The 24,595-nt window shown below is 38.9% G+C and overlaps 1 protein-coding gene across 1 annotated transcript in view; it reads left to right on the top strand.

The window, feature by feature from the left end:
• The window catches only part of LTBP1 (latent transforming growth factor beta binding protein 1), a 181,793-nt gene extending 158,353 nt beyond the window's left edge, over nucleotides 1–23,440 (top strand). The window contains exons 26-33 of the mRNA XM_062490245.1: nucleotides 1,414–1,596; nucleotides 2,905–2,991; nucleotides 5,355–5,483; nucleotides 6,794–6,934; nucleotides 9,241–9,411; nucleotides 18,423–18,545; nucleotides 21,872–22,021; nucleotides 23,271–23,440. Of these exons, the coding sequence (XP_062346229.1) occupies nucleotides 1,414–1,596; nucleotides 2,905–2,991; nucleotides 5,355–5,483; nucleotides 6,794–6,934; nucleotides 9,241–9,411; nucleotides 18,423–18,545; nucleotides 21,872–22,021; nucleotides 23,271–23,440 (1,154 nt within the window). The remainder of the gene's footprint in view (nucleotides 1–1,413; nucleotides 1,597–2,904; nucleotides 2,992–5,354; nucleotides 5,484–6,793; nucleotides 6,935–9,240; nucleotides 9,412–18,422; nucleotides 18,546–21,871; nucleotides 22,022–23,270) is intronic.
• Nucleotides 23,441–24,595: the final 1,155 nt, after the last annotated feature.

The raw sequence follows: 24,595 nt of genomic DNA, 5'->3' as shown, positions 1-24,595 counted from the left end.
TCTTTCCTTGCCTATCTCTCCTCAAGAGATTACAGCCCTTCCTTGTGGTGCTCCAGTTGTGTCATCTCATCTGATAGTGTCATCCCACCATGTCCCTGATAGCAGCTCTGTTACAGTTTTCCTGCTCCACTCTGAAACCAATGTTTGCTGCGGCAGCATCTTGAAATGCGCTGTTGTTCTATACAATCGAGGTTCTGATTCCTGCCTCAAGAGCTGTGTTTCTTGAGAAATCTCATGCTTGGCCTATTGTGCCTGGTTAGAAGTTAATGAAATCTCAAAGAGTGAAAAATCAGCCAACATGAAATAATTTTAATAGGCTTTTTGTGAGTTAAACATTTGCTAAGTACTAAGCATAAAGAATTTCCCTAGATAAAAAGGAAATGAGCTAGTCACCTCAAGATTTATCCATCTCAAATTTCTGAATGAAGTTTTGGGTTAGATTAATAAATGTGAGCATGTGTAATTTTAGAATTTGGTTTCTTTACTGATGGCCTGTGAAAAGTTTTTCATATCGATCAAGTGTGAATAACAATTTTATGTGGTAGTTCCCACTTCTGAGCCCTTGATGATAATTTTTGTGAAGTCAAATATTAGGTAGATGGAGCTCTGTAAACACAGAAGCTTTAAATAGGTATTTCTTTTCAAAATCACTTCTTGGTGTACTTTAGTAGTGCCTTGCTTTCAAAAGGTTTTTGACCTTTATACTAATAGGGTATTTATTGGATCTATGGGACAGACTATTTTGCCTCCAGTCCTTATAAATATTGTGAGAAGACCCACTTAGTGCTTAAGGCAATAAATCTGCCTTCTTGGCTGGATTCCTATTTTAAAGTAAAGCACAGAGTCAGTTAACTTGACATCTGTGTCATATTCCTCAGCTTGCCGTGGAGTCTGTAAGTTACTTTTGCAAAAATCATAAAGGGCATTGTATTCAAATGTGGAATATGTTTTTTTTCCCAGTGAAATTAAAAGGGGCTGTAAATGCTTATTCTTTTGAAAACTGAATCTTTTGAGTTCATGCGTTAGCTCCTTTATCTGAAAATAGGAGGTTGTAATATTTGCTTACCTCTGTGAAGAGCTTTTGGATTCATATGTGAAGAGCATCATGTCAAAAGCTGGCCATGGCCGTTAGTAGCAGAATGTGAGAGCATATACTCTTTGCATTGCTTGAAAATGATAGAAGTGCAAATTGGAGGAATCCTTTTATGGTCAAGCTGGAGAATAGGTCTGAAAAAGCCAGGGCAAAGGCATCAACTTCCCTCATTCTTTCTAATGTCAAAAAATTCTGTCAAGATTTTTTTTTTTGTTAAAAAAACAAAATTTGTTCTTAACCATTTTCTTCTCTGCTCTTTTCACCTCCTGGAAAAGCAACTAATTTCATGTGTCATCTTGTGTGGTTTTTTTCTGCCTTAGAAATGCCAATAGAGGCTGATCAACAGGAAGATGGAAAGAAGGAGTGCTACTACAATCTGAATGATGCTAATTTCTGTGACAACGTGCTTACATCCAATGTAACCAAACAAGAATGCTGCTGTACCTTGGGTGCTGGTTGGGGTGATAACTGTGAAATCTTCCCATGCCCTGTCATTGGCACTGGTAAGAGGAGGTCTTTTGTCCCTTTGCAAGCTTTTGAAGTGTTGTGTTTATGTTAACAGAGTGTGCTTTGCCTTTAGAGCAGGCTTGCTCATTAAAGCCTATATTCTGTAGTACTTAGTCGTGACTTATCCATAGGAGCAGAGGAAACGGTGATAATAATTCGTACCTGGTGTAAATCCATTGGCTTCTCTGCTGTTGCCTTAGGGATAAAAAGAGCCTGATACTTAACAGTGTTAACTCCAACCGGTTTTAAACAAATATGGATTCTCACAAAAACTTTTTCCAGATGCTATGGTAGCATGTTAGATTTTTTCCCACAAGCTGGAAAACAAAGGTAACCGTTGCAACATTTTTGAGGCTGCAGCTATTCTTTATAATGCTGTTTCTACAGCACTACAGCTTACAGTATATATTATGGCAATAGTTTTACATTTTGCAACTTACTGAACCATTCAGTTAATAGTGTTTTATGTAGACCATTGTTTAACCTCTAAATATTAAATTAGACAAACAGAGTCATGTGATACTTGTCACAAATTTTGAAAAAAGTACTTGAAACATAAACAGGGATGGCTGAAATTCAGAATCCAGCTGGAAAAAAATAAAAGAACAAATAAGAGAGAACATACTTAAACTTTTTGAGATTATATGCTAAAGATTACTTTTCACAGAAGTGCACCATCACTTTTAATTCCTGTTTTAACTATACCTTAGAATCGTCAAACTGAAATGAAATGCATAATGAAAAAGGGGCCTCTCTGCTTGGATAGGGTTCTTTGATTCTGTATAGTCTCCAAGACACTTGAAATAATTTCTCTCTGTAATGCACACCATGTTCTCCTGTTGCAGTCAATTAGTGTTTTTCCTGTATGAGGACTGAAGAATGTGGACAGGGGTTTGTATCTCAGTTGGAGTATGCCTAGATTACAGCTTGCAGTGTAGCTCAGAGGCCCATGCTAGCTTTAATTAAGATAATTTGGCTACTGGTATTGTTATAACTGCAGTGCACCATGAAACCTAGTAAGGAGCACATTCTCCTTCCAAAGAGTATGAGAAATGAGTTTGCCTGGAGCTCTGTGATGCTGCGGGCACCCTAGTGAGGTTTGTGAAAGCTAACTCTGCAAACTGAGAGCAGGGGAAAGTTAGGCTATGGCATTTAACATCTCCCATTAAACTAAATGTGTGTATGATTGCCTGATAGATGCAAACAAGGCAGATATCTCAAAGTACCCTGAAATACATCTAACACTACATGTATGAATACCTTCTTCTTAACAACATAATTTTTTTGTTTTCTTTCTCTCCCAGCTGAATTTACTGATTTGTGTCCTGAAGGAAAAGGTTTCATTCCCTCTGGAGATTCATCTTACGGGCTTCTTGCTCAGAATTACAAAGGTCAGTACTGACTTGTGTTAAGTTTAATTGTTTCAGAAGTTCTGGTAGTTGATTGACTAGAAATGTGAGCCAGGAATGTAAACATACTAATTCAAATTTTATTAGGTGATAAAAAGAGTTTTTAGTATGAAACATTACTGAAAATCATCATTTTACAAGTTGTTAAGAATGTCAATTACACAGTCTCTGTAATATTCTGGTTTAATTTCTACTAAGTGCTATATATTGTGAGAATAGGTGCTGTGGCCACTAACCACAAAACCACTCAATCACATATGGAATACAATGCCAGCTTAAATTTGTAAATATATGTATGTGGAGTTGGAAGAGAGAGAGAGCTCTGTTGAACATTTGGCTTGCAATGGAGAATGAATATAAAAACAGAAGGAAAGTTCAGTAATAATGTTTTCATTACAGAACTTCATGGAATAATTACTGGTGGTAGTCCAGTGGGAGTAAAGAAATCAGGGTGCTAGAAGTTGGTGAATGTGGGTGGGAGGGAGCTGGCATCACCAAGAGGAAAAGTGAGATCAGCAATTTTATTTTGTTTTCAGGCTTGAGAAGTAGCCATCAATATTAATAATTTTTAAGACTGTCACAGAGCTCATCTTAAAGTCTCCGAAAGTATTTTTGTTCAGGGATTGTTTAAGGGTGTTATTTTTCTTTACAGATCCAAGGTTTCTGTATATATTCACCATGAGGGTTTGGAACTTGCTGTGTGTGCAGCATATCCAAATGCGTCTCAGATAGAATCTGCGTTTTTGTGCTACCTCAGGGTTGATAATAATCTCTAGCTTCTATAAATACTGAAATGTGGAAATAGTTCATGCGGCAATATCTTCCACAAATCCCTGCCATAATAAGGCTTTTTCCCTTTTCAGTAAATTTGTGTTGTAAAACGTTAGGAATGGCACAGAGGACAATCACTAAATAGATAAATAACTTCTACTAATGTGCTCTTTTAGTAATGTGATTTTGTGATCTTTCTCTGTTACACTAACTTAAATATTACCGTTGCTTTTGTCCACAAGCTTCTGCTGGTAGGAGCAATTCCTGTTTCCTTATTGGAATTATTTGTCAGAAGTGAATAGCCCACTACCCTTCCTTGGCTTTTCTTCCAGGCTTTCCCATTTTTCTCCAGACCCAAATCCATGTTCCACAGGAAAGGGACAGATGTGAACATGACATTTTTTCATTAACCTTTGCATTGTTCTTTCTGCTAAACAGTCAAAACATTTAATGTTTGTAACCACTTAGTGGCTGGAAGAGTGGATGTAAAAATAGTTTTCTAGATATTTCAGTTCTTCTGGGAAAAAAAAAAGCATTTGAATGATTCACCTTTAAAACTACAGTACAGCTGGAAATTACAACTTTGGGATAAAATCTGTGTTTCCCTAGAATAAATGGGGAGTAAATATATAGAAGATAGTGGATTAAAACAATTGGTCTTGAGAGAAGAATTATCTACTTTAAGTTGTGCTTTTTATTGCTGTTTTTACTACCAACCTAGCTTTAGCAGACTAAGTAGATCTAGCAAATGAAAAGTAGGCTGGAAAAAAGGAAGTGAATAGAATTCCAACAGTAACAAATACATAAATACAAGACTGGGAAAAATGCGTACAACTGTGAAAAGCTATATATGAGCTGGTATATATTTTCCATGAAACCTCCCTGAAAACATTTAGCCTCATTTGAAAGTGTGGTAGATTCTCTTTGTCAGCCACCACTAGTTCTGTAATGATTGCCACCCTGTGTTCAGCCACAGACACAGCTGGTTCTGTGAGGGGGAAGGCTGCACTAAATCTGTGCTTTGAGAAACAAAGCCATGAGCAGTGCAGATGAGAAGATTTCCTACCATGCACAGCAGAGTCACCAAACTCTGTGCAAAGAAAAGAGCAGTCAGAGTCCATCCATAAGCATAGCTGCTTAGTTAGACTGGTAACCAGATGGTGTGCTTAAATTAGGTCCATGGTGGGAATACCTTCAGTAAAGCAAATTATATGGGAAAATACAGGTCATATTGTTCTTCTGTTTTGCTTGGAGTTAAGAACATTGTAATACCAAAGGAATGAAAGGGAAACTGCAGGTTATTCTAGTCTCTGTGTGCCATGGGACTTAATTCTGACAAGGGGAAATAATGGTCCACCAATTTTTCCTTTTTCATTCTGCCTACGTAGCCTCTTCCACACCAGTTGTCTGAGGATTTGGTTTTTTGTTTGTTTTTCTTTTTTTTTTCCTATGGGATTTTCTGTTTAAACTGAAGTTTGCTTGAAAAGAGAAGTGGATAGGATTTATTCCATCTTGCTTGTCTACGTGGCATCATAATAAGAATGGTAACAGAGACTTTAATGTTTTCTCCCCAGATGCTGATGAATGCCAACTCTTTGGACAAGAGATCTGTAAAAACGGCTTCTGTTTGAATACACAGCCAGGTTATGAGTGCTACTGCAAACAAGGCACATACTATGACCCTGTTAAGCTCCAGTGCTTTGGTAAGTTTATTTAAAGTGGTCTTGTCACTATAATGGTATGCAGATGGGCAAAACAAGCAGACTCTTACAGCAGGATTCCCATCAGTACTGTGCCATTCCCAGTAAGGGGAGAAACACTGGGCCTCTGAACTCCTGTAGCAGCTTTGTAAGATGCATTGGGTCATTTCCCTTCCTCCTGCTTGGCTGAGCAGCAATTCTGGATGACATAGCTGTGACATGTAGAGCAGGGTTTGCTTTATTTGCCTCCTTTTTCAGCAAATTACTCCCAGGAGTTTGCGTCTCCAGAACAGCCTTCTGTGCTCCTTTGAGTGCATAGTCAAGAGCTGTGCCAGCCTTAGTGCAGGCAGCACAAAGTGATGAGAGGGGCTCCCTCCTTACATGCACACTGCTGCTTCACTCTGCCAAAGTACAATTTGTCCTTCTGTTCCTTGTATATGGGGTGAGCAGTGGAAGGCTCTATGTTGAAGCTCACTTCTCATTTGGTAAGTGTTCTGGGTTTACTATATTAAATCAAATTAATGCAGACTCTTTTTTTTTTGTTTTTGTTATCAAGGACAGATATTTTCCACAAGGAGTTAATATGCAATGTGAAATTACAGTTGAGGTCATTGATAAGGCCATTTTAGCCTGCACAACCTTGTACTCCTTTGGTTCTGGTATTCAACTAAAATTACTCATGACCGTGACCCTGGCTTTTCCTTTGTAAGCAGAGAACCATGTATAATGTGCAGAATAGCATAATGAAAGGAAGCAATTTTTGCAACTGCAGTAAGAGAGCCTTTTACCTTGGGATTCTATGATTATTCTTCACAAAGGGTGGGATTCTAGGTGATTAAATGTAATTTATCTGAAGTGGTCTGCTCTTCCCTTTGAGCTAAATTTCAGCTTTTGCTTTCCAAGACAAACAAAGAAATATAACTACCATGGCTAGGTGAGGTGATCCTTTATTCTGACAATCTCATGAAGAATCACAAAGAGTATGCCCACCTCTAATGCCTACTGGTATTGTCCTAAAGGGAGGCAGATGTGGGAAGCAGTGGCAGCTGTACTGGGTGCAGGGTATTCCTGGCACTGCAGCCCCTCCAACAAGCCTCCTTATCCTCCCTAAGTTCCAAGACTTGAGGATCAGAGGTCAGCATCCTTCTCCATGGGCACAGGCAGGACTTTTTTGCCAGCAATGGGTATTAGCGGTAATTTACAGAAGGTATGCAGGGAAGTCTGCTCCTGTTATAGGAAAATAGAAACATAGATTAACACAATGCGAATACTTTGTGCTGGCTCTCCTTGATACATTTCCTTCCATTTTAAAGACACGGATGAATGTCAGGACCCAAACAGCTGTATTGATGGCCAGTGCATTAACACAGAAGGATCTTACAACTGTTTCTGTACACACCCAATGGTTTTGGACGCAACAGAAAAGCGATGCATCAGACCAGCAGATTCGAGTGGTATGATCCATTATACATATTACTGAAGTGAGTACACCTCTACGAGGTGGTGCTGACATGGCTACAGACCCAAACTCTAAGCTTTGACTGGGTCATCCTTGGATGAGCCTGCTCTTCTGGAGGATTTTGGAAGGCAATGCTTGGACCGTCATCTGTTGCTCCAGAAGGCATCGTGATGTAGGACTCCACAGTGCTCCACGTTGCCTATACAGACAGGACATTGCTGGAAGTATTGTGAGATTAGGCTCGGGCTGAGGAGTCTTCAGCCAGTTCACCAGCTCTGCGTCTGCCTTGTCCAGCCTTGTAGGTAATGAGGCACAGCCTGCTTGCTGTCTCAGTAAGGCTGGGGTCTGGCTGCAGGCTAAGTCTCAAGATTCAGTTCTACCAAAGTGAAATAAAAACAGGAATGACAGGATATAGGAGGAAATAGCTAAACTTGTACGTGTGCTTTCAGTTGATTAATATTGAAGGTACATTGAGCTCACAGTTTCAAGCTGTGGGCTTCAACATCACTGTTAAAGTAACATTTTTGTGTGTTCTTTCAATTTCAGTAGACACTGATTTTAAAAAACAATGTCAGATAATATGAAATTCTTAGAAACGTCTCAGAAATCCAGAGCATTATGCAGTCTGCACAGCTTTGTGTATGCCAGTCATGTCTTCGAAAGAATTGTTACAATGGGTTTGTTTTAATGCTGGCACTGTATAGCCATAAATCCAGTCCTCTGGTTCCTGCAACTTGCAGTGAATTTTCCTGAGATGCTTCTGTGAAAGGAAATGGGAATACTGACTGAATGCCTGCTTTAGTCTCTCCAAATTGTAAGGCTGATATTTTGAGGAGTAATGTGGTCACCCTGTTGCCTGGAACTGTGAAAGAACCACAGCATTTCTATTGTTCAATCTTCAGTTAAACAAACCAAGAGCAGGATTGACCTTTGGGTTCATCTAGGATGTGAAGAGAATGCAAGAACCCAAAGGGTCTTCTGTCATGAGACATTAGGGCTGACACAGCAATGATCATCTCAGCCAGCACAAAGCACTCAAGCCTTGTATCGCTACTGGCAATGTCCCCCTCACACAGAGGTAGAGGAGGCAGGCTGGTTCCTTTGCTGCCAGCAGAATTTGGAGTTGGTTGCAGAGACCCACTGCTGCTTTTCACTGCGTGTTCTGGCAAGCTCTTAGTAAAATGGGTATCTAAGTTATGATCACCTTTGCGCTTTCAGAACTCAGTTTTGCTCTTGGGCGAGGTTTCAGTTCTGTACTCACCCATGCATAATGTAAAAATCCACTAAATGGATATGCACAGACAAAACAGAACCTTGGTTTGTGACAACACTTATTTTTCACTCCATGTTGGAACAAAATCAAAACCTTGCAGATGTCTTCACAAAACAATTGTGCTGAGGTATTTACATTCCAAGTGGAAGATTAAGTTTACAGTTCCTCTCCTTCCGATCAGCAGTGATCAGAGCTTGCTGGGACTGGCAATGGTTTCTTCTGAGATCTGTGTCAAAACCATTATGCCTCTGAAATATTCCAGCCTTGACAAAAATACAGATTTTTGTTAATGTTCATAAGAATGTGACAGTAGTTCACAGCAGTGCTCTGTCTCTAACAATAGCTGTAAGTGGATGATTAGGGACCAGGAGGGCAGATAAACAATACTTCTCTTCACCCTCCCCAGCACTCTCTCAGCCTCCAGCTATTTTCAGCTCAGGGGATTTCCTGAGACTGATGTAGTTTGTCTGTTTAGTTAATGGGACTCTCTCTTCCAAGTATTTGTCCAGTCTCCCAGAGAGCCCATGTAAAATTTTTGTTCAGCTCTGCTGTAGCTGTAAAAGTTCTCTGAGATGCCATTGACGGCAATATAAGAAAAGTAAAATAACAACTTTCAAAGATCCATTGTGTGGATGGAGTTCCCCAAACATTCACCTCTCTCCCAGTGCTGGTTTTTGTCAAGCTTTGTTAACTTCCATGGGAGCGAAGCTGAATCTGTGCTAAGTATTCAGCAATGACTGTGATTTAGGAAGATTTGGTTTTTGGGTACCCAATACAATGTGCTTTTAAATTGGCCTAATGTGACAACTCGGAACCTTTTAAGATTTTTCCAAAGCTGAATATTCAAGGGATGAGCCACCTCACGCGCCTTAAAAAGTTCATGACTTCTAAGCTTAAATTTGTATTCAGCAAAGTCTGTAAAGCTGAGTTATTTTTCTAATCTAAATTTATAAAATTTATCATCATACTGGTGTCTTATTTAAATGACTGTGCTTATGATGACAACCTAATCCTGTTTTCTCCACCAGAACAAACTGAAGAAGCTGAGGTCTACCAGGACCTTTGCTGGCAGCACCTAAGTGACGATTTTGTCTGCAGTCGACCACTGGTTGGGAAGCAGACGACGTACACGGAGTGCTGCTGCCTATATGGAGAAGCTTGGGGCATGCAGTGCGCACTGTGTCCGATGAAGGAGTCGGGTAAGGAGACGCACACGTCACTCCTTGGAACAAAATCTGAAATACCTCATCACTTTAATCCCTTGCATTTGTATCCAAGCCAATAACGTAAGAAAGAACAGAAAAACCGTAGCTCCTCAAATTAAGGGAAATAGGTTACCAGTAAGGACTGAAGAATTTCCAGGGAATATAATTTAGTGTTTAAAAAGAAGCTGGCTGTTGTATTTTTTTAAGGACTATATTTTGTTTATGCATTTGGAAATCAGATACTCCTTTATGGTATTTCAGGTAGAAGGTGCTACTTGTGGTGACTACAAAAGCTGAATGGATACAGAGAAATGTCATTTACACACAGATTTATTTCTGTGGACTGGAGAAGGGGTCAGTGGAAGCAGCATAGGTATATGTCATGCTATACCTGAGATACATCATCCCTGGTATACACAGTCTGGTATGATACTAACTTCTTCTCCCCCCCACCAAAAAAAACCAAAACTGTTCCAAGATCTAGTTTGGATGCAGCTTTCTTACCATGAATGTGTCTTTCAATGACATATCTTTCCATGTAGGAACACCATCTTGCACTGGTAAAGCATTTTGTTGTGAGCTTTCCTGGATTTTTACTTGGGCCTGCTTTACTCTAATGGTAATGTTGTGGCCAAAGCAATGCATGTTTTACTTGTAGCAAAATCCCAGGAATTTAAAAACTACACAAAGAACCTCAGTGAAGCATTGATGTGGTTGTTTCTGTCTGCTTGGCTTGTATGCTTTCACAATTTACTTGCAAGGTCCCTGAACCTGTTCTTAGATATCTTTACTTGTTTGAGTTTGATTTGGAAATGCAGCAATTGAAAAAAAAAAATCTGATTTTGATGATGTTGGCTAGAGTAACTGCTGGCTGATGCTTACCCTGGGACGAGACTGAAGAAGAAAAACAGGGCATGACAGCAGCTTGATTTATAAAAGATGGAAATCTCTGAAGTGTCTTTGTCAGAACAAATCTTATGTGGGGACATCAAATTGCTATACCTGCTAGAATAACAAATGCAATGGAAAGAAATGTAAGACAAATACAGGGCAACAGCTAATAGTGAGAATTGTTGCTATGACCTGGAACTCCTCAAGTGGAAAGATTGACAAGATTAAAGAAGTTTTTCTTTGTACAAAGTTCATCACATGGTGCGAGTGACCCATCTGTGTCATGCAAGCATGCAATCCTGAGAGAGCAAAGAAAAGCTGTTTCTGATAGAGAGAGTTAAATTAAGTACAAGATTTACTTCTGGAGATTTCTAGCTAGTTACATTCAAAGCAAGATAAATCTGAAAAGAGAGAGGGACCACCAACACGGTCAGGCAAAGAGAACCTGCCTCACAAGGGAAGATGAAAAATTCCAAACATAGTTTGCAGAACAAAGTCTGCAAATTCTAAGACTCTCCTCTAGAGCACAATAATGGAGGCTTCCCAGAAGCTTTTAATTTAAACAAAAGTGCTGATGCGAGTTAAAAAAATATTGAACCATTTCAGTCTGAAAACATTATATGCATTTTGGTCATTAGGAACACAGGATTCTGGAGGCTCAATCCTGTGCTGACAGTGGGGTGCAAATCCCCCCTAGCTCTATGAAGAAAATTGAAAAATTAATTTAAAAAATTACATGGAGATTCCTAATGGATAACATCCTAAACAATCAGTTGGGTGATCCTTAGTCAAAGCTGAAGAGCATTATGTTGGGTAATAAAATCTTTCTGCCTCCAGACACAAGATAACTTTTATGCAATGTTTCATTTGCATTGAGTAGTACCTGCTTTAACTGAAACTGAGGCATACTTTGATCCCAAATACTTTAAATTATCCTTATAGATTGGAATATAGTTTAAAATAAAAGCACATTGAATGTTTATGATGTCAGAACAAACGTACAAGCTCTCATTTCTTAGTGGAGATGGTATGTGCTCATTTGTCCTTATACATGTCTCACCCACACAGAAACCTGGAAGCCTTTCTCTGTGTTCAGGAACGTTTACCAAGAAAAATTTAAAGCTGACTGAACTGAATAAATGATTCATTTGACATGTCTTCAGTCTGTAGCACTTAAAGTGATATCATTGGCTCAAGAGAGTACTTTCACACCTCCAGGCCATCAGGTCACAGGTTCAGGTCCTGGCTGGGAAGCCTGGAATTTCTCCATTTTTAAATACTTAGGTATTGTGTTGGCTGGGTTTACTACTGAAGGTGTTTGCTTATTTCCCCATTTAGGGGCTTTCTGAAGATTTGTAACACATGTTAAAGAAGACCTGGCAATGTGAAAAGCATTATCACTACAAGACTTTCACCGTGAAATGGTTTGGATCATAGTACAGATCAGTGGTTTCTTTGACCTTGTTTATAGTCCCATTGCATTTGAAGATCTAGTCACCACCCTTAAAAAGAGGGAAATACAGGTGTACCACCATAAATTATAATTTTGTAAGTCCCTTCTAAATATATTATGCTTTATTAAAAATAACCTCTAGCATTTGTAACCCAACTTGTCTTTAAAGTGCTTCCATTTTTCATTGCAAGATTTAAATATCCTTTTCAAGTAGGATCCAGCATAAAACCAGTGGGAAGATACAGCACTTTTGTAAGAATTTATCCATATTAAGCAAAAATAATCTTAAATCAGCCTGAAAACAGAACTTATGTGGTTGCTACTGTCTCTAAAAATTACTAATCAGTACCTAATTTAAAAAAAAATCCTCTGAAATACTCCAAACATTCAGAGAGTGAGGCAAAAATAAGTAGTGTTTGTTGATATCACAACAAATATCAACAACAACATCTTAACAACAGTAAGACTGATAAGTATTTTGATTACAACATTGAGGAACAGACTCAAAATATTAGTTCAAAGTCCCGATCAAAATACTGTAAACGTGGGCTGCAGTGCTGTGGATGAGTACATCTGATTCATGCAAACAAGGGATGTAAAGACGTTGTTTTCAATTAGATTATTACCTTATGATATCATCATATTGTGGATAAAGTCTTTCACAGATTTCATCCAATACCAAAATTTATTCTTTCTGAGCTCACCATGTTAATCTGTATTTGCCCAAAGAACAGTAGTAACAGTTTAGTAATTATTCTTAAAAAACATCTGTGTTACCTGAGGTTTGTTACTGGCAATCTGTAGAAACTGACAAGTTGAGGAAAATCAGAAAATTGGATACTTTTTGATTTAGAAAAGAACAGCAAAACATCCTTCCTTCGTTGCTTCCACCCAAAAAAATACATGTTGGATGATCTGCCTTTCGAAATTCTGCTTCCTTGGTCAACTTGCTGTTAGTGCCCAACTCTCTCCATCCAGGGTCCATGGTCTGGTAACTGGTAGCAGGACAGGCACCATTAGGTTTAGCAGCTGGGTCAAAGCCTCCATGGCAGAAAACAGCAACAGGCCCAGACTGAAAAAATCTGAAATCTAAAATAAAGCCATATGCACCTCAAGTTAACTTGTACTTGTAGGACCTGAACTATAAATGTTCTGAGACTCCAGGAGCTCCTGTGAGACCCTTACGGGACTAGAATGGATTTTAGCCAAGGTGTATTGTTACAGGAAATTTGAAGAGAGGAGATAGAACTAACAGCTAGAAAATGTTGAGTAATGTGGTGTGCTGGGGTCAACATTTAATTTACACGGACAACCTATTTTTGTATTTGCAAAATGATAGTTTTGAGGCTATTGCAATGCAGTACCACCTTTGCTTCAGTAACTCCTTAAGATGCTGGTAAAGTGGTGTTAGGAGCCCCTGAACCAGAGATGTCAGTCAGTTAAGCGGGGTACTTTCTCTTCTGCAGCTGGCTGCCTGGAGAAGCTTTCCTACAAAAAGCCAGGGTGAAGTAGGTCTGGACTCAGCAGCTTTAGCAGATGTTTCAGTAACTATTGAGAATGGGGGGTATGTTACTACATCTGTAACTCAGACTTTTTGGTGGTGTGTATATGATGATAATGTCATGAACACATTCTTAGGCAACTGTAAAAGGAACCAGCATTCAGTTTATCAACCTGCTTCTTTGTGTACCCTTAGAAATACTTTCTTTAAATTCTATTACTTTGTGGGGTTTTATGGAACTGCTTTGTGTTTAGAAGATCTGCACAAAAGAGAATGGTAGATCTCCAGTCAGCAGATGTTTCAGATGTTCTGTGGGGTTAGAAGTCACATAAAGAACTGCTGCTCATATTGTATTTGAAGTTTCTCTTTATCTCCACCATAGCATTTGCAAAGCCCATGCTAGGAGAACACTGAGAGTAGTGGGTAATGTGAATCACCTGGGGTGTTGTATAATGTAGGATTTCTCTTGCACAAGTTCATACTGTGTTGTTTTTTTTTTATACAGGAAACCCTCATCAGTGCTAGTCCTGCCAGTTTTTCCCTCCATCAGGAAAGATAAATCACCACTCTGAGCAATATATTCCCCTGAAATGTTTTAGACATGTGCTTTACAATGAGATGCTGTCCTGGAAGTGGTTATGTCTTTCCATGGATTAAAATGGACAATGAACAACTAATTCAGATGCAGACCCTCAGAGATGCCTACATTGAGTTGAGTTCTGCCCATTTCTGGCAGAACAGATGGTTTGGATTGCATTTCTGTTGCAAAGGAACTCTGTGTATCCTTTGTAAACATTATGAGTTACTTCTGGGCTGAGCTTCCATATTATGGGAACATAGTGTTCCTTTTAAGCTCTGGCTAATGTCACTCATGAAGATCTGGAAGTACAGGGAAAACCAATGTGTGTAAAGGATGAGTTTTCATCTGTCCTCTTTTGGGATGGTCAAGATCAGCAGGCAGGCACTGAATTAATTTCTATAGATCATTGCTCGTCTTTCCATTTAGGATGGCATTGTGCCTCCTTCCTTTGTGGTAAGGGCTCTGGTCAAATGGATTATATCCTCTGGGCTTAAAATATTGCAGTGATTGGGTCTTGAATGTTCAGATTCTTGTGTTCGGTTGTGCAGATTCTTGGCAGATTTAATTTCTGTTGATGAAGCATTTTGGTGCTTTTCCTGAAGGTTAGGAGAGACATGCAGAGTAGCTTTGGCTGAAGGTTCTTCCTCACAGAACCTCACATTCCAAGTGTACATGGAAATCAGCAAGGAATCAGAAAGCCATGGGCAAAATTATGTCAGAAACCTGACTTTTATACAACTTTTATCCTGACTTTTACTACAACTTTTAACTATCTACTTGGAGCAGAAGGAGAGGGAAGATCATTTTAGGAAACTTGAGCAGCATTAGTACAGGAACAAAAGGTCACTACCAGATGGTTTTGAGACAATCAATTTGGTATTATTTCAGTTCAGCAAGAGTTTTACATCCACTGTGAATCTTTTACAGGGATTTCATTCAGAGGGTGTCCATGAGAGGATATGAACATCCTTCTTAACTAGTGAAAAATAACCTTTAAGACTGATACCCTTACCTTTTTCTTAAGTTGTTGGAGACATATGAATGCTGTTCACTGCAAGCTTGAGCCTCTATCCATGAGCAACAGCAATGAAGTTTATCAGAATTGTCAAATAGCACATCTAAATATAGAGCAGAAATACCTTTAGCTTTGGTTCACATATGATGTGATCTCCTGAGAGCATAAACTTAACCAATTCAGACTGATGTCCAGAACCTTTGGTGAAACTGTTGCATTTTTAAATAATTTGAAGGATCTGGTTTAGTTTCTTAGTCTTGGCTTCTTTTGTGTTGTGATGGTGACAATTCTGAGGAGCTGGAACAGAAATAAAGCTTTCTTTCAGTCCAGGAACTGGACTGGCTGTGGTGTAGTTGTTTCATGGTTGTGTCAGGAAAAGCTTTTTATATAATATTTAGCTTTAAATACATGAAATATGGAATATTGTTTCTGACATTAGGACTTTTAGGCCTCTGGGTACAAGTAAGGCTCACAAGGGCTTGCTCAGTTACAACTATATGTGCAAATTAGATGCACGTTTGCACAGCTAACATTGCTTACAAGCACCTAAAAGCCAGTCAGTCCATCCAATTTATATTGTGTTGTCTCTGTCAGCTGAGCTTTCATTACCAATTACAGCTAAGATCTGTGCCAGTACACATGTGTGTCTAGATGCAATCCCCTAACACTTGTTTAATATACAATATCTGACTTTAATATCTGACTTTAAAAATATCCCTTACATTTTTGGAAGCATACATCAGCTTCTTTTTATAATAGCCACCCTAAGTTGTACAACAAACTGTCTCTATGCTTCATTTGCAAGTTATGAGTAAAACTTAGAAACACATGGACCAGTGTAGACTAAACTATATTAAAAACAAAGGGTTTTTTTCCCTCTTGAACTGTAGTTGTATTGTCCCTGATCACAGCCAAGAGATGAGTGAGTAGAAAAAACAAACTCATATAGAAAAAAAGTTTCTTCATCATTGTGAATTATAGAATATTTTATTTCAGCTTTACTTGAAATGTTCTTTTCAAAGTGAGCATTAATTTTTGTGACAGCTAAAATGTTTCTGTCACTCAGGGGTAATTACACATTCTCTCTTAGTCTCTGACCCCTTACTACCTTCTTGATCTCAGACTTCTGTTGTCATCTCCCTAGGGCCATGTCATGCTGTTCTCCCATTTGAATACTTGCCTATGAGTTTCTGTGCAACAGTGATGCTTTCACCCACAAATCTTATAGTACTCTGTTCATTTAGTTCCCTCCCCTGGAAAACTGTGACCAGCACTCATGACAGTGACCCAAAATACATTATTTTAAATTTGAACTGTAGGAACGTAACATAGAAAGGGGAAACATTTAAGACAAGAGCAAGTGTCATTGCTGTAACTTGTTCTATCCTATTCTTCTTTGACGTTAAATAACATTGGCAAATATGCAATATAAAATAGTCTTGCACAATTGTCAAATTACGCGATTCTCATGTACATGAGAGCTCCAGCTCTATGGATTTTCAAAAGTTCCAACTGCTTATTTCTGAGCTAAAACATTGTTTATATGACCAGTATCACTAATGGCAAAATTAGCACTGAGTAATCTGGGAAGCCAGTGTCCAGCTTCTGCTCAGTCCTTCCCATCAGATCACATTCATGTGGAAGAAACAGTGATCTTTGAGAGTTGCTTGTCTTGTCCCTTTGCCTTTCACTGGCTGTTTTTACGTGGTGGTTTCCTCCACACCAGCCAGATGACTTAGTATTTTGTGGTAGAACACAGATTTCCTTTGCCAAGAACATTTGTGGGCATCTATGAGAAAGTGCTTTTACTACTCTGCATAGCTTTCCTGTGTGTACATACGAATGAAGGGGTCACTCTGAGATGACAACCTGTCCCCACGCATGGATATTAATCTGGGGTTAGATGTGAGAAAGAAAGAAAGAATGGGGTGGTTCTGGTCCTATTGCAACTCTTAAAACTGTGCTTAGTATCTCAGTGGGAAGCTGTGCAGTCAGGGATGTAAGCAACTTTTGCTATATGTGGTTTATTTTGCCATGATGGCTTTGTTTCCTGTGCCCTGGGATGTTGCTCTTGGGCAGTGTACTTTGTTCTCTGGGAGAGGAAAGTGGTGTTTGAATATTATTACTGTATATAAATATATTCTGGAGAACATGCCTCAAAGCAAACCACTTTGCTCTTGCAGCAGAATATGGTGGGATTTACAGTGATTTGTAAGTTCTCTGGGGAGCTCTTGCTGCAGACTTGGCCTGGCAGCTATGGCAGCTCTGGGTGTGCACACACAAGCTTTGCCTGTGCTGCTCCATCATGTGCTCTCCAAGGGCCAAGTTGTTGACCACAGAATTCAAACAGACTTTTTGAACACTTTGGGTTTTTCAGTAGAAAGTAAAATCATTCCAGGTGGAGGAGATACTACCTGTAAAAATAAAATTACAGTGCTGGACAGCAAGTAGGGCTGTGCTTTGTACTGTCTAGAGGCAGTCTGGACTTATTCAACTATTTGCTGTCTGGGACAGTTCTACACAGCATGAGGTTTCTGGCTCTGCAACCATCTGCAATTCTTGGATTTTGTATCTGCTTAGGGCTTTTTTTCCTCCCTGTCTTTTGGTGGTTTTTCTTTCCCGTCCTTTCTCTGCCCGATTCTCAGAACACCAGGCAGTTTTCACAGAACCAGATGCTAAATAGACTGTATCAACAGTAAGGGAGCACCTGGCTGCTGTGTTTTAACAATATTTCTGTTTTCAAATAAATTGTATTGTGTGTCTTTTAGTAAAGGGTAATAGAATCAGAGTTTACACAATTTTTGTTTGATATATAAAAGACTCAAACTCTGCATAAGCATTTCAAACATGGACTCTGACACCTCAAATGAGGGATTGCTTTGGTCTCAACTTGTGTAGTCTAGCTTTTACAGAGGCACAAAATCAGATGTAACTATTTCTCCTGTTTCCCCATGCTCCTTGAGGTTCACAGCCAAGGAGACTTTGAACAGCACTCACACTTTCAAGCCTGTGGGTTGAAGATACAGTTAGTAGATAAGTGTGGGCTATTTTAGAAGTAATTTTCACTCTGATTTCTGCAGGTTGGCTGAAATGTGCCATAAATATTGGCTGTACCTGTCCCAGTTTACTTCCTTTGGGGAGGCTTCTGCTAGCAGCCATGATGGTCTGGGATAACCTTTGTTCCACAGAATGAGGAGTATAAACAGAGATAGCCCTGGATGGAAGTGCATTAGCAGTGGCATACACAGCATCCCTCAGCTCTTGCTTCCCATGCAGAGCAGAAGAACCTGACCTATAACTTTTTGTACAGTTATTGACCCAAATATATCCCTGGTGTTATCCCTATTATGACTTAATAGTATACATTTGGCTCATTAACATTTTAATGACATCCTTCTTGAAGAGAGAATGCTTTCTGGAAATTTCTTTTCTGCAGATTTATGGTGTTTCTAGGAAGATAAGTTTATTTCCAGCAAATATGAACCACAGCTCACTGGGACTAATGTAATGCAGCCTGTGTTACAAGTGTGTTTACTTTTATATCTTATTTTCTTTCCCCCCTCAGAGGATTACGCCCAGCTGTGCAACATTCCTGTTCCAGGATCTCGGCGGCCATATGGACAGGATGCTTTAGTTGACTTCGAGGAGCACTACACCCCAGAAACCAATCCATACTTTGTTGAAGACCGTAAGCGAGATTCTCCCTTATGTGAAAGACTTGAAATGAGATTTTTACTTCAGTTTTTTTCCCTGTAGCCAGTTTCATTCTTCTCTTTGCTTCTGGTAGTGTGGTGCATTTATGCTTTAGTTATTCCTATGACACTAGCTTTCAGTCAGGTGTTCCAGTTCAAGAGCCAGGTTTGTATGAGAGCCCAGTTGGGATCAGAGTACAATTAATTTTTAATCTAGTGAAATGGATTGTGCCAAGTGTACTAAATTTGTGTTTACCAACAGTTTTATAGCTCAAGGTCAACAGGCTTGCCAATTTTCCTTCTCACAAATTGATTTTCCTTTGGAGCATGGGACGGATTTCTCCAGAGTGTGTTTAATTTAAAAGGAAAAAAAACCAAAACAACAAAACTCTTCATCTTTCCATGATTTCCCAGCAGAACTTGTATGGGTGAAATAAGAGCATGCAAGTCATTCTTGCTCAACAGAGAAAATGTACAGCACAGTGTGATCAGAGAATACATATATGTATGGACTTTAGGCTGGATGCTATGGCCTGCCAAACAGGGTGTTGAGGGATTGTGCACAGCATCTCACTTGTACTTGAGGAATATCAGGGTTCTTTATGTTGGGTCAGGTCCAGCTCACTCTTAAAATTTGCAGGAGAGAAATGCTTAGATTTCAGCATCTTCCTCAAAATCAGGCACCCTGTACAGGTCCAGAATATTTTATCACAGTTTTAGATAAGAAAAGTGGAAGGATGAGAAGGAGCTGGTGACTTCTCGTGCTTTACGTATATATGGCCTGCAAGTTGCTACTGTGCTCTCAGCCAACATTACCAAGTGGTGATGTGTACCTGAAATGTCACACAGCTGAAAGCTGCTGATCACACAACAAAAAACCCAGAACAATGACTAGGTAAGCAGTGTTAATGTACAGTTAATCCAGAAAGAAGCATTTTGCGAGGTATAAACAAGGTATATAATTCAGTGGTAAATAAGTATAATAAATTCTGGAAAGTTTTGAATCCACAGGTGAGCCCACTTCATAGAATGGCTTCAGTGGGGGAAGGGACTTTAAAGATCATCTGGTTCCAGCCTCTTAGGGACAGAGGCTTAAGAGTTCATGGCTCTTGTTCCCATCCTATCACATCTGAATCAGATGGGGCATCCTGTTTAGGGCATCAGAGACTTCAAAATCACAATCCTGCTGCAGGCTATATGAGGAATACAGCAATACATCCCATCCCGTGTCAGGGCCGTGTACTTCAGTGTAGTATTTGCCATTGTGCAATCAGTTTCTACAGAAGCAAAAACATACCTCAGAATTACAATACAGGTCCCATCGAGCTGTTTTGAACTAGAGTATATTTTGTGAAGTAGAACTTGCTGTGAGTGATATATATTTTAGTTTTAGCTAGTTAAAATTAGAACATTCTGTATTTATGACAGAGGGAGAGAAAAAATACATATATATGTGTGTACATATGTTCATGCACATGCATATATGCATACATATAAGCTATATGTCTAATAAATTACGTCTTTTTTTAAAAAAAAAATATTTATTATTTAGCATTTGGGGGGGATGCCTTTCCCTTTCTTGGCACTATTTTCTAAACTGGAAAAGGTCTCTCCTGAGCTCTCTGCAAGCTCTGCCAGAGGACTTGAGCAAGTAATGAAACTTGATTGCCTACATCATGACAGTGCTCAATATCCTCAATACTGTTGCACTGGGGTGTGATTTACAAGGCTCATGAAAAAGACTGCAGTGCTCCCTATTGAATGTACATCCTTGTATAAATCCTGTGTATTATATATGTTCTTGAGATGTGACATCTGTCAGCAAGTACTTACTTCACATTATGTGTTCAGTGTCTTCAGAATCTACTCAGCATATTACTGACCAGCTTGATCCTTACTAAGAAGCCCACCATGCTAGAAAATCCAGGATAGGAACAATATTTGTAGTCAAAGAGAGGGGGAGTGGAAATGGTGGTATGGAAGTTAAATGGAGGAAGATAGGGAAAGGGCAGAGTAGAAAAGGCAAAAGCAGGTCAGTGAAAAAGAGGGCCTCAAGGACCAAACAAGATGGAGTAAATAAGAAAAGACAAGAGGGAAAAAAAAAGTAAGGAAGGGAGAAATTCATATTCCTAGGTAGCTTAGCAAATATATGTATCACAGCTATTGTAATATGAATCAGTAAACAGTTTTTCAATAAATTGTTGGCTTGTTGGTGGAGCCACTACCTGTTACAGGACAGATGGGGAGATATATCCTGCTCTATTCCACTCCAGTTCCAATTTCCCCTCTATATATTCATTGTGCTATTAAACTTATGACTCAAACACTCTCAGCTTTTTCCACAGAGGTCTGTTTGATGTGATGGGCTGCCATCTGCAGTCCTGTTACATCACTGCTCCATGAGCAGAAAGCTAGTGAAAAAACCTTAGGGCTTACAGGAGCAGTTCAGTCCTAGAAACAATCTCTGAACATGTAAAAATGTAAATTAATTTTGGAAGCATAAATCCTTCCTTATATATAAAAGCATACCTGTCACAAAAACCCTAAGGCAGGGACCACAAAAAGCATTATACAAACCACTGAATACAAAGACAATTCTTTGTGTAAGAGGTGAAAAAAAAATTACTCCTTGAGTTTTGACTGCTTACCATCTAGAATTATGACAAGGAGGAATTGGTAGATTATAGGTATTTGTGCTGGCACCAGTCACTGAAGCACAAGCCAAAAGGCTGTTAACAAAAAACCACAACAGGAAAGCAGTCTCTGATTTCTTCTTATTTTCCTTATGGCAGCTGGGATTTATTTTTTTTAATATGTTTTCTTCTGGATAAATTATAATGCATCTCTTACCCTCTACACACACACACAAACACACACACACACCTTATTTTTCTACAATCCTGTTTTAAGAAACTTTTATCCCAAATTGCATGACCACTTGTTTCCTTAAAGGCTGATACACATAACAATTGAAATAAAAGGTGCTATTTAAAAAACACTGACTTACCCTTTAAAAAATAAACAATGAAATAATGGAGTTTCCATTCTACCAAAAAAAAAAAAAAAAGTCACAGATTTTTAACACAAAATAAAACTTTAGTTAACCAAGTTATTCAGTTTTCATCTTGAAACTTATCACAGCACTTTTCTGGTCCATTTAAAACTCCAGATGGTGCAGCTCTGCTAAAGCTGACCTATTTTCTGCAAAGTCAGGTCACATTCCAGTAAACTTCTGAAAGAATTTCAGACTCTTACTGTATATTTGGGTATATTGATTCAATAGCTTTGTAACCTACTTGTTTGCAATTCTTACTCCTCCCAGGTTTCCTGAACAGCTTTGAGGAGCTACAGGCAGAGGAATGTGGTATTCTCAATGGATGTGAAAATGGCCGATGTGTAAGAGTCCAGGAAGGCTACACCTGTGACTGCTTTGATGGTTATCACCTGGACATGGCCAAAATGACTTGTGTTGGTGAGGATGACATATCACCTGTTATATCACCTGTTACCTCCTGGTAGTCTGTTAGTTAACTCAGTCATTTGACCTTAGGAGGCCTGGAACAAAGGGGTTAGGGATGATCACCTGAATTGTATTAAAGATCTAAGCTTTGTTTTATTTGCTGCAAAGGCCAGTAATTATTGTCACAAAAATGTCTTGGTGTTCCTCACTGTCTTGGTCATTACAGCTATGTTCAGTTAAGAGAGTAGAAGTGAACTGACGCATGTTTGTGTATGAAGCTTAAACTTGTATCAAAACTTTAATGTACAGACCAAATGTTTTTCAAAGGCTTTAGTAAGCTAGGACGATGGAGCTGGATCCAGAGCAGAACAGTGATTTTGGGCATGGATTTTTAGAGTGGATTCACAGTGGTTGCCTAAATATGCAGATAACCAGCTGGTGAAGTTTGTCCCCTGATTTTCACAGATTTCAACAGTCAACAGACTCAACTGTTTCTCTCACTCTCAAACTAGTAAATCTGCATGTTTACTAACCAAGGCATCTATATCTTCAATTAAAACAACTAAACATGGGAACAGCAAATGGTCAGTGAGAAGATGAAGCAAAACAACCACTCCTCAGTGTAGAAACCTACTACAAATGGTGTGATTATTTCAGTTTAAGGTCTGCACTAACCTTGTTTACCATTATGCTTCAGGACACATAGCTGAAATCTCCTAGCTCTATGATGGGAAGCTGCCTTTGTGCCTTGTAATCTTCACGAGTTTATGGCAAGCTGGCCTCCTTAGTTAGAAAAGATGTAGCTGCTGTGTTTGTCAGGCCAAAGCTGTGTGATGTTGAGTGCAGGTAGTTTGCTCTTCACAACTATTCAGCTGACAACACCAACAGTTCCTAAAGTATTCAACTGGTAAAGTGCAGATGTTATGCTAAGAACTTCGAGCTTCTTTCTTAATATCACTTTTCAGTCATCAGATAAACACCTGTAAGTGGTTGCTTAATTTTGTTGTGCAGCTAGGCTAAATTTGGACTTGGTGTTCTAACAGTTTAGGGCCCTATTGATTTCCTATGATAACTTCCACCTCTTCCCAATTCATCTGTTAGAGCTTTTGACCAAGCTTAATTCCACCCAATCTGTACTGAAAATAAAGTTCTCGGGGCATTTGTGCAGATTGTTCTAGTCCTGACAATGCTGGAACTAAATGACTAATAATTTCACACCAGACTTAAGTACATGTGTCTTTTGATGTCTCCTTTTTTGCAGATGTGAATGAGTGCAACGAGCTGAACAATAGGATGTCCCTCTGCAAGAATGCCAAATGCATTAACACGGAAGGGTCGTACAAGTGTTTGTGTCTCCCTGGGTACGTGCCTTCAGACAAGCCAAACTACTGCACACCACTGAACTCAGAACCAGAGAGTGAACTGGAGTAGAGGAAAATCTCCGTATCCTAAGCCCATATATTCTGCACTGTATAAAGAAAAGGAAGAAAAGTATTTAACTTGAGATGAGAAGGCACCAGAGTAGCAAACAAAAGGGGAGAAAAGGGTTAAAATGTATCAAAGGTGAGACATGATGGGTTGGTTGTTTATCAGCTTCACTGAAGTGACAGACCAAATGGACACATTGTTCTGTATGAAAGAAACAAGTATATAATGTGTTCATAAAAAAAAAAAAAAATCTTCGAAAATAATCAAAAACAGTGCTGTTATTTTAAACAGAAGAGCTTTGGTTTTTGGTTTTTTGTTTTGTTTTGGATTTTTTTTGTACTATTGCTTGATTAATTTGGCATTTAAATAGTGATGGAAATATTTTATATTACTATGTCATTTTTTTTGATTGTTCATTTCCTTGCCTACTGTTTCTCTTCAGACCTTTTCTTCTGATCAGTACAAATTCTATGATACAGATATTCTTAGTCCATTTTATAAGAACTGTTACAGAGGGTGATGCTCCTCCTTCCCTGGAACATTGGTCAGTGACATTTTGTTAATTTGTTAGTTGTCTGCCCTGTGGAGCAGGCACCATTCGTTTTCAAATGTTTATATACCTTGGCGAAAAGTCTTTATACTCATTTTGTATCCTGTATTGTTGTTACTGCACTTAAAGTCTTTAGAACCTTTCTTGCCAAGTTCAAAGCTGCTAGTGGACAACATTGGATTCCTTTTGTACATTAAACCAAAAGATTTTAGCTCACATCTCTATTGTAATATGTAAATTGAACACAAGAGAGATCTTGTATGATTACCCTAACATATTAAAGCTGTATATTAAAACTCAATAAAATCACCTTTTTTTTAGAAAAAATGTGCAATTTACTGATTTTGGCTTCTTTCCTCCTCCTCCCCACCCCCCCCTTTCTTCTTTTGGTGTTTGTTTTACAAGAATCAGCCCTGAGGTGTTTACAGTACTAGATTTAATTTGCATTACAATGGTCTTTGGGAGTTGTCTGGCTATTTTTTCCTTCTCATGCTGTTTTAATAAGACCAGAATCTGAATTAGTTAATGCCTGAAGTTAGGCTTCCAGGGGGAAGATTTCAAATACAGACTTACGGAAACTGTTTGACTTGGAAGCTGATTCACATGGA

This window comes from Cinclus cinclus, chromosome 3 (genome assembly GCF_963662255.1).
Source record: "Cinclus cinclus chromosome 3, bCinCin1.1, whole genome shotgun sequence".
Classification (NCBI taxonomy): domain Eukaryota; kingdom Metazoa; phylum Chordata; class Aves; order Passeriformes; family Cinclidae; genus Cinclus; species Cinclus cinclus.
Note: the sequence above shows the minus strand (reverse complement) of the source record. Positions and strands in the feature narration are given on the sequence as shown.